This window comes from Abrus precatorius, unplaced genomic scaffold (assembly GCF_003935025.1).
Source record: "Abrus precatorius isolate BTA unplaced genomic scaffold, Abrus_2018 Scaffold3, whole genome shotgun sequence".
Classification (NCBI taxonomy): Eukaryota; Viridiplantae; Streptophyta; class Magnoliopsida; order Fabales; family Fabaceae; genus Abrus; species Abrus precatorius.
Genome location: NW_020874373.1, coordinates 1,286,062 through 1,304,177, shown reverse-complemented (window position 1 = coordinate 1,304,177; position 18,116 = coordinate 1,286,062). Strand labels below are relative to the sequence as shown.

At 31.4% G+C, this 18,116-nt stretch overlaps 3 protein-coding genes across 4 annotated transcripts; 2 read left to right on the top strand and 1 right to left on the bottom strand.

The window, feature by feature from the left end:
• Window positions 1-1,383: 1,383 nt before the first annotated feature.
• LOC113862938 (WRKY transcription factor 44) lies at window positions 1,384-8,189 on the top strand. The gene is made up of 6 exons (XM_027496251.1): window positions 1,384-1,481; window positions 4,691-5,059; window positions 5,172-5,303; window positions 5,495-6,204; window positions 7,136-7,291; window positions 7,710-8,189. The coding sequence occupies exons 2-6, from the start codon at window positions 4,841-4,843 to the stop codon at window positions 7,894-7,896; spliced, it is 1,404 nt and encodes a 467-aa protein (XP_027352052.1). The 5' UTR covers window positions 1,384-1,481; window positions 4,691-4,840; the 3' UTR covers window positions 7,897-8,189.
• A 3,039-nt stretch (window positions 8,190-11,228) lies between these two features.
• On the top strand, window positions 11,229-14,933 carry LOC113863377 (probable serine/threonine-protein kinase PBL7). Its single transcript, XM_027496937.1, has 5 exons — window positions 11,229-11,691; window positions 12,610-12,800; window positions 12,958-13,147; window positions 13,243-13,634; window positions 14,305-14,933. Exons 1-5 carry the CDS (start codon window positions 11,592-11,594, stop codon window positions 14,569-14,571), a joined length of 1,140 nt encoding a protein of 379 aa, XP_027352738.1. The 5' UTR covers window positions 11,229-11,591; the 3' UTR covers window positions 14,572-14,933.
• A 261-nt stretch (window positions 14,934-15,194) lies between these two features.
• Window positions 15,195-17,801, bottom strand: LOC113860956 (glutathione S-transferase L3). Of its 2 annotated transcripts, XM_027493536.1 has the most exons (10): window positions 17,727-17,801; window positions 17,569-17,643; window positions 17,434-17,494; window positions 17,066-17,152; window positions 16,889-16,987; window positions 16,515-16,617; window positions 16,351-16,427; window positions 16,029-16,136; window positions 15,693-15,773; window positions 15,195-15,581 (listed from the first exon to the last, which is right to left on the bottom strand). In XM_027493536.1, the coding sequence occupies exons 1-10, from the start codon at window positions 17,735-17,737 to the stop codon at window positions 15,570-15,572; spliced, it is 714 nt and encodes a 237-aa protein (XP_027349337.1). In that variant the 5' UTR covers window positions 17,738-17,801; the 3' UTR covers window positions 15,195-15,569. The 2 variants fall into 2 exon arrangements, with proteins under 2 accessions (XP_027349337.1, XP_027349338.1); XM_027493537.1 differs by having other exon boundaries at window positions 15,198-15,581; window positions 17,066-17,494; window positions 17,579-17,643.
• Window positions 17,802-18,116: the final 315 nt, after the last annotated feature.

Sequence of the window (18,116 nt, the reverse complement as noted above, 5' to 3'; positions counted from 1 at the left end):
TGCACATTAGTTATATATACCTCTCATATGATTAACCAAATTATAAACAAGTGTTTTTTATTTTTATTTTTTTATATTGGTTTTAGTTTCTTAACATGTGTTTTATAACAAGCTTTTAAGGATTTTGATAATTAAGGATTGTTTTAAGGTACTGATTATGCAAAGAGTTCGAATAATATTAAATGTTTTTTTTAAAAAAAAACTAATTAAACTTGTTTAATAAATGATATGGAATGAGGATCCTTTGATATTACACGTAACGAATATGACAATGTTATGGTATGAAAGAGAAGGATATAAAATTAAATTAATGGAATATACATAAATAATGCAAGTATTAGTGCTTTCTCTTTCGTGGCATTATCATGAGTCACGTTTCTCATTAAAAAGAATTTAAATATATTTAATTTGATGACATCATTAAAGCTTTCTTACCACAACCTGAATTCTAAAAGCATATATTTTGTTAATTTTGATGCATGTATATAAGATATTACATAGTTTTAATTCAAAATTTTATTAATATAATTTATGTAATTAAAAATTTTAAAATTAAATTATTTATTAAAATAATCGATTTTATAATAGGATGGTCAGGACTATCGAAAGAAAATAAATGCTTACAAAAGGAACAGAAAGGGGCATTGACATTGACATAGTTACGTGAACTTTTTCACATGTGTGGTATGGTTCATTTTTACCTTTGATTAAAAGGAATCTTATGTTTATGTCGTGGTTCTTCCACTTTCTCACTGCACACGTATAACCTATGAGACAGTAAGCTTTAGCGAATGGTCAAAAAGAACACCGTAGACAGTTAGTTGTCCGTACATTTTGGAGGTTGGCTCCCACTGCCAACTACCAATCCCAAGATTCATAATTTCCAATAACCCATGCAACTATATTCATTTTTATAATAGTTTTTTTTTTTTTTAAATTATAGTTTTCATAATTGACTGTATTATTAAGAACTAGAGATCAATGTGTGCTGTAAATTTTTTAAAAGGGAACATCATCATTTTGATTCAAAACTTTAGGAATCAAAGCACTCCTCCTCTCTCTCTCTCTCTCTTCCTTACTCACTCACTCTGTGTCTGATTTTTATATATATTCATACATATGTATAAATATTTATGTATTAGTATATGGTCAATACTGACTGAAGAGATTCGAGAAGATCCTTGGAAGAAGCTGAAGGTCCCTTTTTTTTGTTGGTTTCTTTGGATGGATCAAAAGAGGACAATCTTAGCAGTGAGGCCCATCTTTCTTATGTTTGCTTGAGTTTGTTTCTCTCTTGCAAGTCAACTTTTGTATTTCAATAAGAACAGATATTGTTATTTTGAAGGCCGTATATGAATTTTGGTTCCTTTTTTATTTTCTTACAAAATTTTGAGCCTTCCAATGTACATACAGCTGGGAAAGGAAAATTCACCGAAGCCAACCTGCCTCATGTTAGCATGTTGGTTTTTCTCGGCTTTCTGGTTAGTTCTCTACTCTTTTTCTTCTTACTTTCTTCTCTAAATTATTATTGATAACACTACTTCCCTTATGAGAAAACAAAGAATAAAAAGATAAAGACAAGAAGGAAAATAGGAGCTTTTGTTTTTTCCATTTGAAAGACTATGGTTTGGAATAAAGCCAGAAGAGATGAACTTTGTTCAAATCACTTATACTACTACATATATATTTGGTTTTCACTTTTCAGTTTTCATACATCAAACGTAGAGTAGTGCAAGTTATAGAAACTTTTTTTTTTTTTTTGGATATTCTATTTGGGTTTGAGGGGCTAACTACTACTAAGAACAACACAAATTCAATCATCACTCTTCATCTCTCTCTCTCTCTCGCTCTCTCTCTTCTTTCTCTACAACATCATATCACCTCACATTTGGAATGTGTGAAGTCTGTGCAACGCATCTTCTGTATAAGGGGATCGACAATTTCCTATGTGAATTAAAAACTCATAACCGATGTGTTTAAGTAAATTTCAATTGACTTGTGGTTAAATATGTTTTTAATCTTTAAATTCATTTGATTAGAAGTTGAAAAAACAATTTGAATTTCAGTAAAATTTCAAACTATGGTTTGTAAGTTATAATACAAGCAAAGTTCCTTGTACGCATAATCAGATCGATGCTATTGACGTAAAAGGAATGATATTATACGGAGAAAAGGCTATGAAGATATAAGTGTTTGAGTTTGAAAAATTGCATGGAGATTGGTGAATGAACTTATGAGTAAAATGACAGCTTTTATCTTTAAGTTCAGCACTTGATTTTTTTATATTTTATTTTTTCAGTCACTTTATATTTTTTTTATCGCATTACTTATAAGGTGTATTGTTTTCTTTCTCTATTTTATCTTTTTCTTCTCCATCAATTTCTTAAAGATATTAAGTGTACATTTAAAAATATATTTATAAAGTTATAAACATTATCAAATACAAAAATTAAAAGTAATATTGTTTAAATAAACATAAATATAAACATACATAGCATTTATGTTTGCAGACAAAGTTCTTAGAACTTAAAAAAAGACATCTCTTTTATTATTATATTTTTGTAATATATATATATATATATATATCACTCATTTTATTAATTTTTTTTTCTCTTTTCTTTGTTTAATTTATATAAAAAATTAGACAAATTTATACCTCCAACTAAATTGATGCTTCTTGTTAAAGTTTCAAAGGCTTACAAACTTTAATATATCATATTTATAAGGTGAGACTAACGTCCTTTCATTTATTGTATGAAATAAGATAAAATGTCTTTTTTTTAAAAAAAAAATTAAATTATGTGAACTATAGATTAAGATCAGATGATTAAAAATGAAAGAAAAAAATTAATTATATAAGTTAAATTTATAAAAGGATATATTATTATCATATATGTTTGTATTCCTCATCCTTTTTTCTTTTCTTTATCTTTCTCTTTTCTTTCTTTTGTTATTCTCATCGCATCTTTCTTTTTCTTTTCTTCTCCTTTTCTTTACTTCTTATTTTCATTTCATCCTTTTCTTTCTAAAGGATTCATAAATAACATAACTTTTTATACATAAAGATATAAAAAATACTAAAAAAATTTAAAATTTAAAATTTAATTTTTTTAAATCTCTTTGAGTATTTAGGTTAGATAGATATCAACAAGTTATATGAAATAAATATATAATTTGCATAAATCAAAATTTTATGCTAAAAATCATGACTTTCAAAGTTCATGACATTAACTATAATAATATTCAAATTTTTTACTAAATTCTATGTCACTACTTTCTACATTAGGACATTAAAAAAATGTTACTTTTTAGGTTAATTTTCTTAAAAAATCAAAAGTAATAATTTCTAAGTTACTAAATTAGTTCTCTAAAGTAAGTAGTGTTTTTTTTAATCTATCTTCTACTTCAAAAAATTTTCCATTGTGATTGTGAAGGTTGAAAACTAGAAAGAAAACAAGAAAGATAAAAAAAAAGTGTGATAAAAAATAACATTTCTTCTTTACTTTTTATCTTTTTTAAATGAACAATATTTCATCTTCTTCGACAATATAGAATCAATATTAAAATTTAAATAATATATATTGTTAATTTTTTAATAGAATCAATATTATTTGTATATACTTATGTCACGTTATAAATATTTTATACTTATAATATAATATTAAAAATCATATAACTTCGATGTTTATAAAAGAAGAAACTAATGATCATGAAAGAAAGATAAGTCTCTAGGCCATAGTTAAAGGTACAGATATAGAAACAAAACAATTTATTTTTTTACTCTTTATGATTAAGATTTAATATATATTACTCATTTTATTTTTATTTTTACTTTTTTTTAATTTATCCATTAATTTACTACAAAATCATATCGATAGTTTTAAATAATTTATGATTTATTTATCTAAAAATATTTTTTTTCTAATTCTCTTACTTTTTCAAAATAAATGGGAGGACTGATCCATATTTATAGTCCCTTCCTTTCTGAAAAAGAAAAAATAGCATCCAAAACTGAGTGGTTGTAAAATATTAACACAGCATTGTTGGTACCGACAACTGCAAGTTGTACATCCTATATCTCAACACTTGCTAAGCTAAAGGCAAATGAGAACGCACTTGAAGAAAAGATAACTTTAGCCCTCCCCCAAATAACAAAATTGATCTTGCCTCTCTTTGATCGATGTTGAGTTAAAAGGGGAAAATTATTTGGATTGAGAACAGAAGTAGCATCCATTATATGTCCATAACTTTTTGAATTACAGTTCATTTATATGCATAGTGGAAATTCCGTGAAGCATACAGAACAAGTATTTATTTAGTGGAATCCAACGTCACTATTTTTTTCGCATTCCTTGTCCTGTTAGGAGAGAAGACTTTTCTTCCATGGCTGTCAGTATTTTCTTATTCTCACATTTTATCTCAATTATTTTATATTTCTTTTCATTTTTTTTTTATTCATTTTATTCAATATTTTTATTTTTTACTTTATTTTTATCTCTCTTCTTCCATTGAATTTACACCTTAGAAGAAGAGTGTCAACTTAACATTTATGTTGTCTCAATTACAAAAAGGTAGGATAAGATATTACATCATAGCATCATATAATACTATATACCCTCATATACAATAATTATTATAACCCTTGGAAATTTGTATTATATAATTTTAATCAACCATATATATCTGCTAGGTGATTTTAATCTTGGGTCAACTGGATCGTTAGAAATTAATTGGTGCTGAGTTTTGGAAAGTGAACGGCAAACCGGGGTGCAGATTTTCTTTTCTTGCAAGCATAATCACACTTAAAGGGCATATTTTGCAAGACATATAGTGATTGAAGATGGATATTAAGGAAGCAGAAAGGGTGGTCATTGCCAAACCAGTTGCCTCAAGGCCTACTTGTTCTACTTTCAAATCTTTCTCAGAGCTCCTAGCAGGTGCAATCAATGCTTCTCCCGCGATTGCATCTTCTCAAACTACAGTTTCTGCCATTAGACCAAAGACAGTGAGGTTCAAGCCAACAATAAATCGCCCTCCTGCTGGATTTGTTTCTTCTCAGGTCAACTAGGACAAACAGAATCTCTCTCTCTCTCTCTCTCTCTCTGTAAATATATATAGCTTCTTGCATTATTGATCTCCAATAACTTATATGTGGTATTTTACAATTGCAGGATGACATTTTTGGAAACTCACTTTGTGATTCTCCTGACAAGACTCCTAAACTTGATACCAAACAGTCACTCATATACAAGCCAACAGCAAAACTCGTGTCAAGAACAACCGTTTCACTTTTAGCAAATATGGTTAGTATATATCTATATATATATATATATATATATATATATATGTACGTTAGTCCGCATATACTAGACATGTCTAGTTAATTTTGACCCTTCATTATGATTGAATTGTGTAAATGCATCCTTGTTTCTGGCAGATGAGTGTCTTTATCTATGTATGTTTGTGACATCTTTTTGTCTTTATGTTTTGGAAGGGAAATTGCGGTACTAGTCAGCAACAAACACGGCAATCAATGGAGACCAATCTTCAACATTCCATCCATGAAAATATTAGAACCAATATGAGCTCAAATCTTCATCATTGTATTACTCGAAATGCTGAAATAAATCAAACCAGTGAAACTAGTAAGATGGTACAGCAGAACATAGAGGAGGACCAAAAAGCTTTAACATCCTCAACCAATTGTGATCGACCTTCTTATGATGGGTATAATTGGAGGAAATATGGTCAGAAACAAGTAAAAGGAAGCGAGTACCCACGAAGTTATTATAAGTGCACACATCCTAATTGTCCAGTGAAAAAGAAAGTTGAAAGATCATTTGATGGGCAAATAGCAGAAATTGTTTACAAAGGTGAACACAACCATTCAAAGCCACAGCTTCCTAAGCGGAACTCATCAGGGACACAAGGATCAGGAGTGGTGTCTGATGGAATGGTTCAAGATATTTGGAGTAATAATCAAAGTGAGAGGAATGAAGGAAACGAAGAGAGAATTGAGAACACGGGACTTTCTATGCATTCAGATTATCATGTTAAAGCCCCACATCCTAATGATTCTGTTCTAATTGGTGCAACTAATGCTTGTGGAGGAAGCACAGAAAATTCGTGTGGTCTAAGCGGGGAATATGAGGAAGGAAGCAAAGGATTTGAGGCAAATGAAGATGAACCAAGAAGTAAAAGAAGGTAATACGTCTATAACCATCATACGTAGGCATGAATATGATACGTATTCGATGTATGTATCGTATCTACGTCTATTGTTATTGAAAATATACAAGATACATATTAAAAAAAATTAATTTGATATCAAACATGTTACTGTATATGTATATAAAATTTGTAAAACATAATAAAAAATATTATTTTTATAAATTCAAACCAAGCATCTTTCTTGAATATTATTAAAAAAAATAGAAATTATCAATCGTTATTTACTGTCAACGAAATCTCATTTCCTTGAAATTGAAGGGGATGCTTCCATGTCCAGTTCATGAAGTGTATGACTATACTTTTATGTGTCACAACTATTTGCAGTAAAATACAAAGAAATAAAATCTGTGATATATACATTTTAAAATTAAGATTTGACGTAGCTAGGTGGTTTACTATGGATAGGATTTTCACGTAAAAGAATAATTGATTTAATCATAAAATATGAAGCAGTTTTACTTGAATTAATTTAAATAAAATCTAAATTTAGCTTGATTCAATTAAAACAATTTTTTATGATTATTAATTTAATCTTTGTGATTTTTATTGGATCAAACCAATTTATAAATATTCATATATAACGAGATATTTCACAGATACGTATTAGTAAAGTATCTAAAAATTTCGTTATTATATACATATCTGGTAATGATAGTCTATAACTTTCTAATGTCATGTGATGTGCGTGTCAAATAGATGGATAAATCCATAGTTTCATCCTAAGTTTTTGGGATACATGATTCATGACACCCTTCTTGTGCATCCTTCATCATGTCCAAAATCGAAAATTTTCCATTGAGTAACATAATAGTACAATTTTAATCTGTAGCTAATATATTACTACTTTGTCATGTAATTTTTAATTAAAATTTATATATATTGTTAAAAACTTTTCATCCTTCAGGAAAAATGAGAATCAATCAAATGAAGCAACATTTTCAGAGGATTTAATAGAGCCGCGCATTGTGATGCAAAGTTTTACGGATTCTGAAATACTTGGAGATGGCTTTCGCTGGAGGAAATATGGGCAGAAGGTGGTGAAGGGAAATCCATATCCCAGGTTCATACTTGTTACCTCTTCTTCTATACCAATATAAGTTGCTAGGCTCTCCATCAAATTAACTACATTAAATAATTTGCTTCAATATTGCTTTGAAAGGAGTACTTTGGATTCTGCTATGCATTGCCTTGACGATCTCTAAAATTATAGATACAGCTGCAATATTATAGTTGAGGGATACAAGAGAATCCTAAAATACAACTCAGGAACAATAATTCCTTGAAAATATTAAGGACTCAAAATTGATGAGTTTGATTTCCTATTCAAATAGCTTCTTACTAGTATCTCTTTCTATTTTCCTGTTTCATAAATTTTTCTAACATTTCTAAAAATTTGAATTTTTACTGAGTTTAATCACATCATATAATTCATCAGTAAAAATTATATGATGAACTAACACCAACTAATTGTCTTGCAGAAGTTACTATAGATGTACTCATATCAAGTGTAACGTTCGCAAGCACGTAGAGAGAGCAATAGATGACCCAAGGGCATTTGTCACAACATACGAGGGAAAGCACAATCATGAGATGCCACTCAAGAACACAGGAAGCGTGGCCTCCGAAAGAGATTCACAGGCTTCACTTAGTAAAGATAAATCATGATTGATACTTCAAATTAGTTAACAACATTATGACCCAATGGCATTGGCACAAGAATACAAAACTAATTGAGAGGATCCATTACCTTTATTTCCTAAACTATGCTCAGAATAATTGAAGTTCATCAGAAGATATTGACAATTTCGAATGCATTAACTACTGATACTAGGATATTTACTCATGGGGCAACTTGTTGATGCCGGTGGTGGTAATTTGTATCATATTTATGGAATCAGTGGCATTCTTCAATAATTTTGCATCTCTGCTAGCTGCCTTGGTATACCAAATCGGTATATTCTATCAGCTTTATCACCATATACATTTATTTTCCTTCCGCATTTAATCTGAACTATATATCCTATGCTAATAATTCTTATCGTAAATCACTGGAATCACCAGAGGAACAAGAAAAGACCTTTATTCAGTATTAGCTATGGAGTATGGACAATATATATTTATATATATTACTTTTTTTTCTTCTTCAATGCAGTTTAATTTGATATAGTCTGTACTTTCTTGTTCGATATGTTATCAGGAGTCAATAGTTTATTATTGTCATCAATCACAATCGCCATGAAAAAGAAAAAGAAAAGAAGTTAACGACATGCTTGGATACCATTTTGTCAAAAAGGCTATGATGCTATATTAGAGAAAGTAGTCTATTAAAAGTGATATGTTTAGAGACTTTTATCGACAAAAGTGAGTAGGAAGTGCTTGATGGTTGATTCTCTTGATCATGCAAAAAGGCATGGTGGATAACACTAATTACATAAGTGATAAATAGGAGGCAAGTAAACGCTCCTCAGCTACTAACACCTAATCAATACTCCTTAACAAAACTCTTCTATTTTATTGCAGTTTGATTTATCATTTTGATAAGGTTTCAATGGCATTAATTGCTATATCAACCACGATGCATGTTAGGGTATGATTCCTTTAAACTTTAATCAAAGCAATTAAGAATTGTCTCAATTCAAGTTCTAAAAGAATATTGAAGATCAAATAAACTCTTGGAAAAATAACTATTTCTCCTAAATACATCTCTTGATTCCTTAAACCGTACTTAAGAGAAGTATTATATTTAAGAATTTTTTAAATATCATATTGTCAACCTTAATTTTAAAGTGTCACCAATCATGCATATTATTAGATCTTAATTTTAATTTTTAATTTAATTTTTTCAATTATAACTAGAGATCTACAATATCTATTTATAATAATCTTAGAAGGAAAAATATGACATTTTCAATTATATAGCGATCTAATATTAAATGCTGATAAATGACTATTCAAACATTAAGTATCCAAAATGCTTATTCCTTCACCTTATAGCCAACATTTTAACAATCAATTTCTTCTATATTATAACACTCTTTAATTTATAAGTTTTTTTTAATTTTTACTTTTTTGGATGAATCCTACCCACTATTTCGATCAAAGTAATCAATTTTATTATGAATCAACCTATGAATCTTCAATTACTATAAAAACTACACATACTAGAAGTCACATCATGAAACATCTATTTTTGAACGATTTAAAAAGAAATCAAATGTCTATCCAAGTCGAATACACATATGTGTAGCTTTATACAGCAATCTTTTAATGTAACTAAAGCACCTTCCACTCTAACCAATATCTTAGGTTGAAGAGGAAAGATTTTTTCTAATTGTTTAACTAAATTGAATAATTATACGGGCTTTGCAACTTGATATCTTTGTGTCAAAACAAAGTGTTCACCAATCAATAATACAAAAATTGCAAGACGAAAAAAGGAAATCAATTGGAACCAATACCCTGCCTCCATAATACAAATATGTTTGGTATTAATTGGTCAGCAATTGATGTGTTTTTATATGTCAAAATGAGGAAAATTTTGATAAAATAAAAATAACAATAGCATCAAAAGTATAAAGTTTTAAATAATATGGTTTTGATGGAAAATTTTAAAAAACAATTAATATTTCGTTAATTTTCTCAAAGGACAGATTTAAATAAGCAAAATGACTTTTTGAAATATTGATAAAAAGAGGAGATTAAAAAGTGTTTTGCGTTTAAAAAAAGGATGTCTTTAAGTTTTTTTTTTTGCATGTAAGATATTAAGATGTGTGCATATATATAAAAGAAATGTTACATAAATATATTTTACAGTAATTTAAATAATAGACTCAGTAGAGATAACACTTCTTTCGTTCAAAAGCGTAAAATCTCCCGTTTGATATTGGAAACAATTTTAGACCTTGAGTAGTAATTATTTCTAATACCGTGAGTTCATTGCGTTTATAAAAATTGAATTTAAAATAATAAAATGCATATCATTTTATTAATTTTATTTTTATTAAAGATAAAGAAAAGAAAACATATGATTGCATTACAAAAACAGGTGGCACGCTCATAGAGAGCCGTTTCCCACCAGCTGTCTCCGGGTGGTAGATTTGTTAAACCTGAAGCTTCTATCCATATTTTCATGTCTTTTTTTAAGGAAATTAAATTAGGTCCAAACTTTTTTTTTTTAATTGAAAGGATGAATATGAAATTAGAAAGACGAAAGCGGAAGAGTGAAACTTTTCTTTTTTTAACACCATTATGACAAGTCCTCCTACAATTAGACACCTATGGATAGAAAGTTTATCCAGGTTTTGGCCTAATCCCTTCATTTTTATTTTTCTTTTCATTACTTTAAAAAAGGAAAGAAAGGAGAAAAAAGAAAGAAAATTGGTAAAACTGTATCTTCTCTCACTCCAAAGAATAACTTTCATTGACTAGAAGGGGAAAGAAAAAATCAAAGAAAAGAAAGAGAACTAATTTTAGATGGTGTCATGAAACCCATCTTGTAATAATTATAGGAATGTCTTTAAGATCTACAGCTGTTAGTACTTGTTCAGTTTGTTTGCCAAAAGTTGAACTCTGAGAGCGGCCAAAATTATGATCATTGAGTTACACTGTAGCACATGTATTAATTAGAAAAAATAAATCTTCTTACAACTTTTTTTTAAAAATTATCCTAATTATTAAAAAAGAAAAATAAATTTATTTATATTTTAGTTAATACTTAATCACTAAAATCTTGAGAGAAATGATAAAAAAAATAAAAAATAAAATATTATTCATTGATTGAATGAAAAATTATATTTCGGTAGAAGAAAATTGTATATAGGAATTGTTCAAATAAAAGAACAAAGCATCTATTTTTATAGATTCCCGTGGCAGATAGTAAGCACTAAGCAGGGTGTGGAAGGCAGATAGGAGTGGCTAGCATGACATGATATGACAGAAATTAACTTAATTCCAAGGCAATTATTTTATGCTTAGCCAAAAGAAAAGAGGCAAATATATATATTAGATTAGTTTGGAGTTGGTTTCGGAGGTGATCCAGTGAGGCGCATTTGAACCAATCATGGGGTTTTTCCGACCAAAAGACAAACCAATGACTAAATTAATGAACTCTAACTAAAACACCAAAATAAAGAAATAAACACAAAATATAAACAAGGAAACATAAACACATGATAAAAGTAAACAAACACACACACATATTGAGAGAGAGAGAGAGAGAGAGAGAGGCTGTTTTCTAAGTTGGTGTAGTTAGACGCCCAAACACCGTGTGTCGGGTCGGGTCATAAGAGAGTGATTTGATAGGTGCTGTGGTTTCTGATCACTGTACTTTGTTCATCTGAAGAGAGAAGGGAAAAAGAAATATGGGTTGGATTCCCTGTTCTGGAAATTCAGGCACTAAGAAGAAGATTGAAAAGATGGAAGTTCAGGACAGCCTCGTTGGTCAGATCAAAGCCACCCCAGGTACCTTTTTTTTCTTTTTGTTTTGGTTCACTGAAGGAAAAAAGCGAGTCACCAATGGGATTAAGATAGTTGGACCCTGTTTGGGACAATTGTGCTTTCACTTAATTAAGGTGGTTTGGGGGCTTATGCAACATGTCTAGTAAATATTTTATCTATTGCTTTATATGGGGTTTCTTGCAAAATGAAAATTTGAGTGAGTTTTATGTATTCGGTAGACCGGATTGGTGTCCCTGACGTGTGAACTTTCTAGATATAGGTACCTGGGATTTGACGTGGTTAATGAGGGCAATTTTTTTTATGCTATAGAAAAATGTTTGTTTTTTTTTAATGGCGGGGGAGGGGGGATTGGAATATGCATGTGTAATCTAATAATCTGCTATATTCGTTTCTATATCCAAGAAAAATCTTTAATGCTGCTCTGCGATGTGGTGTTGGATTTGTAGAACTTGTGTGTTAGCATTTTTATCTTTTTGTTTTGAGCCGTTTTAGACTCTCTTCTATTACTTTCTTGGATGCATTCCGTTGATCGGTGTGCTACTAGCTTTCAGGTGATACACTAAGTTACTACTGTCAACCTATAATATTCCAAGTTAATATAAGTATTCTTGATAGTTTTCTTAATAACACGAGACTTCTTATTTATTTTGTTTTCTTTCAGCTCGTTGATTTCCTGAATTACGAAGTATATACCAAGCTTAAACTTATATTTGAAATGACACTATGCTAGTAGAATCAGTTTGGGATTCATATTTGAATAATCTTCAGTTATTTGTTTCTGAAACATGGACAATGGGGCCAGGTAGTATTTTCATGGTTCCAAGAGATTGCATTAACATGTGTTGGTCTTAGAAGACAAATCTAACCCTGCTGTAGCTTGTGCTTCTCCCCCTAAATATTATTCTTGTCATTTGGGTGCAGGAAAGTTGAAGAGGAATTCATCCACGAATTCGAAAGATACATCTAAAAATGGGAATCCTGATCACATTGCAGCACAGACATTCTCATTCCGTGAGTTGGCAACTGCAACTAGAAATTTTAGAGCTGAATGTCTTTTGGGTGAGGGCGGCTTTGGCAGAGTATACAAAGGGCGCCTGGAAAGTATTAATCAGGTGATTCTGTTTTCTCATTATTCTCATCCCGCTTTTACACTTTGATTCTTCTAACAGTTAGAATAATAGAATGAGTTTTGTTAACACAACACATTGCATAAATTTTATGTAGGTTTAGTTTGTAATCATGTTTCATCATTTCTAATGTTGAAAATAGGTTGTCGCAATTAAGCAACTTGACCGAAATGGACTGCAAGGGAATAGGGAATTCCTTGTTGAAGTGTTGATGTTAAGTCTACTTCACCATCCCAACCTTGTCAACCTTATTGGCTATTGTGCTGATGGAGATCAAAGACTTCTAGTTTATGAATATATGCCATTAGGATCCTTGGAAGACCACTTGCATGGTATTTGTATTTCAACTAAGCAAGTTTTCTTTCTTCCTCTTTGAAGTTTATATTCTTTTTCTAGTAAATGTTGGTTATAAATGAATGATTGGCAGATATTACCCCCGGCAAGAAACAACTGGACTGGAACACACGAATGAAAATAGCTGCTGGAGCAGCAAAGGGATTGGAATATCTACATGACAAAGCTAATCCTCCTGTCATATACCGAGATTTGAAGTGCTCCAACATTTTGCTTGGCGAAGGGTATCACCCAAAGTTATCTGATTTTGGTTTGGCTAAACTTGGCCCAGTTGGGGAAAACACCCATGTATCAACAAGGGTTATGGGCACCTATGGATATTGTGCTCCAGAGTACGCAATGACAGGTCAACTCACTTTGAAGTCCGATGTGTATAGCTTTGGTGTAGTTCTTCTGGAAATAATCACTGGAAGGAAAGCAATTGACAATTCAAAATCTGCAGGAGAGCAGAATCTTGTTGCATGGGTAAGTGATTCCGACTGTTATGTCATTTCCTAGGGTTTGTTGATGACTTAAAAGCAACCCTTAGGACCAATCCATGATTGGAAATGCTCTTGGTTGAACAACTCTAAAAATATTTTCATTTGCAAGATAAATGGTTAAACTTAAAAACAGCCAGTGTGGATACATTAAGGTGAGGCAATTAGTTTAATATGAATCAGTCATCTTGCATAACTGTGCTTGAGCGCAAGAATTTGTGGTAAGAAATCATTTACATTCCTTTAGTTCACAATTACCTCTTTTAAGTCTTAATCAAACATAATATATGGAGAATATTTCAAGAAAATTTGTCATTGTGGTTGAATAGTTTCTTCAAGCTGATAATTTGCTCTTGGTTTTAGTTTTCTTTTAATTTCCTTTCTTTTATTGGTATTGCTTATCCTGTTCTATATTTTCTTCCATTCCTGACAAATTATTCTTTTAAAACAAAATTCCTGTTACTGCAATGTTAAAGATAGAAGTAGCAGTTTGTTGAACTTTTTAATATGCATATCACATATACTCCTCAACTGGATTTTGCATATCTCTGGTGGGGAGAAATTAAAGTATTTCCCAACGAAATTCATTACGTGACATGGTCCTTGCTCCTTATCTGAGTAGTAAATTGGGATGGACTATTCTGATTGAATTGCAGGCTAGACCCTTATTTAAAGATCGAAGAAAATTTTCACAAATGGCTGATCCAATGCTCCAAGGTCAATATCCTCCAAGAGGGCTATACCAGGCCCTTGCTGTTGCAGCAATGTGTGTTCAGGAGCAGGCTAATATGCGTCCTGTTATAGCTGATGTTGTCACAGCTTTGTCTTATCTTGCTTCACAAAGATATGATCCCAATATGCAGACAGTTCAAAGCTCTCGCCTCGTTCCTGGTACTCCGCCTAGAACTAGGAGGGGGCTATGATATGGAGCTCAATGTTTGGTTGATATAAGGTAGTCTGGAGAAAACTTCTTCAAATATCTTACTTAACAGGCTTGTCAACATGCTTCAAGACATAGGTTTATAGATGTTAATATAAGTTGTCCTTTGGTGGTGTTTTCTCGGCTCACAGCATAGTTACAAAAACCTTATGGAATTTTGTTTTCCTCCTGTGCTCAAAACTGCTCCTATTTCTGTTTGGGGCTAAGATAGTATTTCCACTTTTTTTTTCTTGAAAATATTATTTAAGAGCAAATTGCTGGATTCATAATTCATGTGCCTTCTGTCTTGGCAATGGTTCTACAGGAGTCCCTGCATCCAGAGAGGTCCCGGCCTTTACTTATTTATCCTAGGTCTCTGGAAAAGCTATATTTCCGGAGAGCTTAATAAACTACACAACATAGAAATCAAGTTGATTTTGCTTTTTTTAGTTGCGTAATTGCACATGAAGTATCTTTAACCTAAGCTGGATCTTTGCATCTGCACGCAACTTATTTAGAAAGTATTTACTAAATAATTTATTTTGTGAAGTATTTACTTATTATGACATTATTGTTATATTTTATAAGCGTATTTTCACACGTAATAATCTCTAAACAATATATCTGACTCACAAAACGCAGCTTTTTATCTAGTTTATACATATGTTTTGAGATAATGAATACATATTCTCCACTCAGTTCATCGAATCCTAAAAAGTACAAAAAAAAATCACAAAATGACTGAATTCATCGTTAATTACCATGGTCGAGATGTATAAAAAGACGATTCAGTCATATAACTCGAGATTACATACACAAAAACATAATAACATAGGGATGTCAAAAGCCGGTACGCAAACATCATTATTACTCCATAAACATCAAACAAGCTGTTAAATAAACATCACTGACATTAAATTCAGCAGACAAACCAACATTTGGCTATAAACACAAGCGACACTTTATTGTCAACCATCAACACCTCAGAGGACGTGCACTCTTTCACTGTTGAGCCTGCAGGGTAGAAGTGTAGGAAGTTTAATAAATTGGCAAGCGAATTGGCAGAAAACAATCACAATTATTCAAACTCAATCTTAAGAGGTATGTGGATGTTGTTTACAGTACCAAAAAACGTTTCTTGAAAATATCAACGATTTCCTTGGGATCAGCTCTTGTCTGTGTATAAGCACCGATCTTGTTCACCTCCTGCAAAAGAAACATGTTTCGAATGAATATATATTTTGTGACCAGTACGTCTGAAGCAGTTAGTAGTCAGGACCCATATCAAAGGCATGAACAACAACGTTGGATGGGCCATTCTGTTTACACTTGTTCCAGAGCATATGGAGTTTTCTTCATGTTCAAATTGATTTGTAATCAATTCATCATATAAAAGAATGAAAAGCAGTGGAATGTCTTTAAACCAGAAAATAATTTACATAGAACAGCTTCTAAGTGTACCTCAATCCATGCTGCAAGTTTAGGCCTTCCTTCCGTAATATCATTCTTGAACACATCAGAAAAGACAAGCTGGAATCTTTCTACAAACGGAATATAGGCAATATCCACCTGATAATGACAAACATTTACAACTTATATGGGAGAAAAACTACAGTCACGGATATTATCATTTATCTGACACTGTATTTGCACTCAAGTCATTACTACTTTAATACATAGTTCCATCAGATTATTATGTGCTTTCAGACCTTTGGTACGAATTTGCTGAAATTTCTTAAAGTCAATTGAAAAGGAGCATCTTCAAGACTTGATTTCAACTTACCCAACTAAACTGACCAAGAAAGAATGGCCTATCATCAAATTTACCAAGAGCATTCTCCAAGTAATCAAAGGCAGGACCTGAGTTAGATTATCAATCCTGAAGGTTAATTTTATATGTCGTTGAATAACACTTCCCTCTATTAATTAACTTCAAATCTTACTTACTGGCTTGTTGTATTGGATCTCCTTTCAATGAAGAATACAGGTCTTTGGTGAATGTATCAACATGGGAAATCAACTGCTCGCCAACCTTTTTCTTGGCAGGATCCTGGAAAAACATCTTTAAACCATTTCACTGAGAGGCATTTGAAAACACAACTTAAGTTTTTATTCAATATGTTATTTTAATACAAGGGCTTATATATTTCACCATAAAACTTCTTAGAATAAGTTAAAAAGAACTTATTCTGATAAGTTATTTGAAATAAGCTGAAAATAACTTATGAGAGATCATTTACTCTTATAAGCTCATCGGTTTAGAGCCTAAATGATAAATAGCGATTGGGGGAGAAGGGAGAGGGAGAAAGTGCAGTTCTTACACTGGGAACTAGAGATGGCCCTTCGAAGTTGTCATCTATGTACTTGATCAAATCGAGACTTTCTCCCAAGACCTTCCCATTGTGCTCCAATGATGGCACCTATAACACAAGAACAAAGTCATGATCAATTACCAGCCCATAGACTAATTTATATTCTTCAATCAGCGAGTTAAACACCTTGTTTTCAGGGTAGACTTTCTCCTTATACCAAGCAGGCCTGTTTAGAAGATCAATAGGAACCAGTTCAATCTTGTCTTGTAGTCCCTGCAGTATAACCAAATTGATCATCACTCAAGAAAGAAAACGACCTATGCCTCAGATAATACAATAAATTAAAGAGTAAATTTCAACTTGATCCTCTAATTCCTCAAACTTCTAAAACATCACAAACTAGTCCTTTAAAAGATTCGGTGGCCTCACCGTTTAAGTAAGATGATTTATTGACAATATTTTTTAGATTTAACGTTTTAGAAGTTCGAATAATGGTTAATAAAAATTAAGGTGAATATTTCACAAAGAGGAGAAGGACAGAGGAGAGAAACAACCTTATAGTTGCGAGTGATCCAAGCACGCTGCGCATAGGGACAAACATAACTGATATACAACCTAAAAGGAAAAAAAATCGTTACAAAATGAGCATAAAAAAACAGAGTTAATAGACGAAAAAGAAAAGGAAGGACCTGGTGGTACCGTCAAAAAGTGGAGGTGGATCTGAGGTGGAAGTTAACGGAGGAGCACGAACTTCTTGCACACCGCTAAATTACGAAGAGAAAAGGAATTAGATAAAAGGAACCAATTTCCGATTCTGTAACAGATCGTGAAAGAAGAAGTGTCTTACGCAGTTGCCATGGACGTATTTCTTTGGGAGCTTACTCAGTGAGGCTTTGGTGGAGAATCTTTTCCTGCACGCAATGGCGTCTACAATTGAGCGAGTTCGCCTTTTATACTACAAAGTAAAACGATTATCAGCACAAATCTAATAATTTTTTACATAAAATAATATATATTTATTGTATTTTTTTTAAAAAATTTATTATTAATAATTGTTTAACACATTTTCCTACTTTTATATTAAAACTAATAAACGAATCAGTTTAAAGTAAATTTTTTTAGTTCTTGTTAATCATGCTTTGAAAATCGAGAAACTCGGTTGCGGTCACCTTCCGTTACAGGCACGTGCTCTGGACGTAGCGGTGGTGACGAACGTTTTGCGTTCGTATTACCGTTC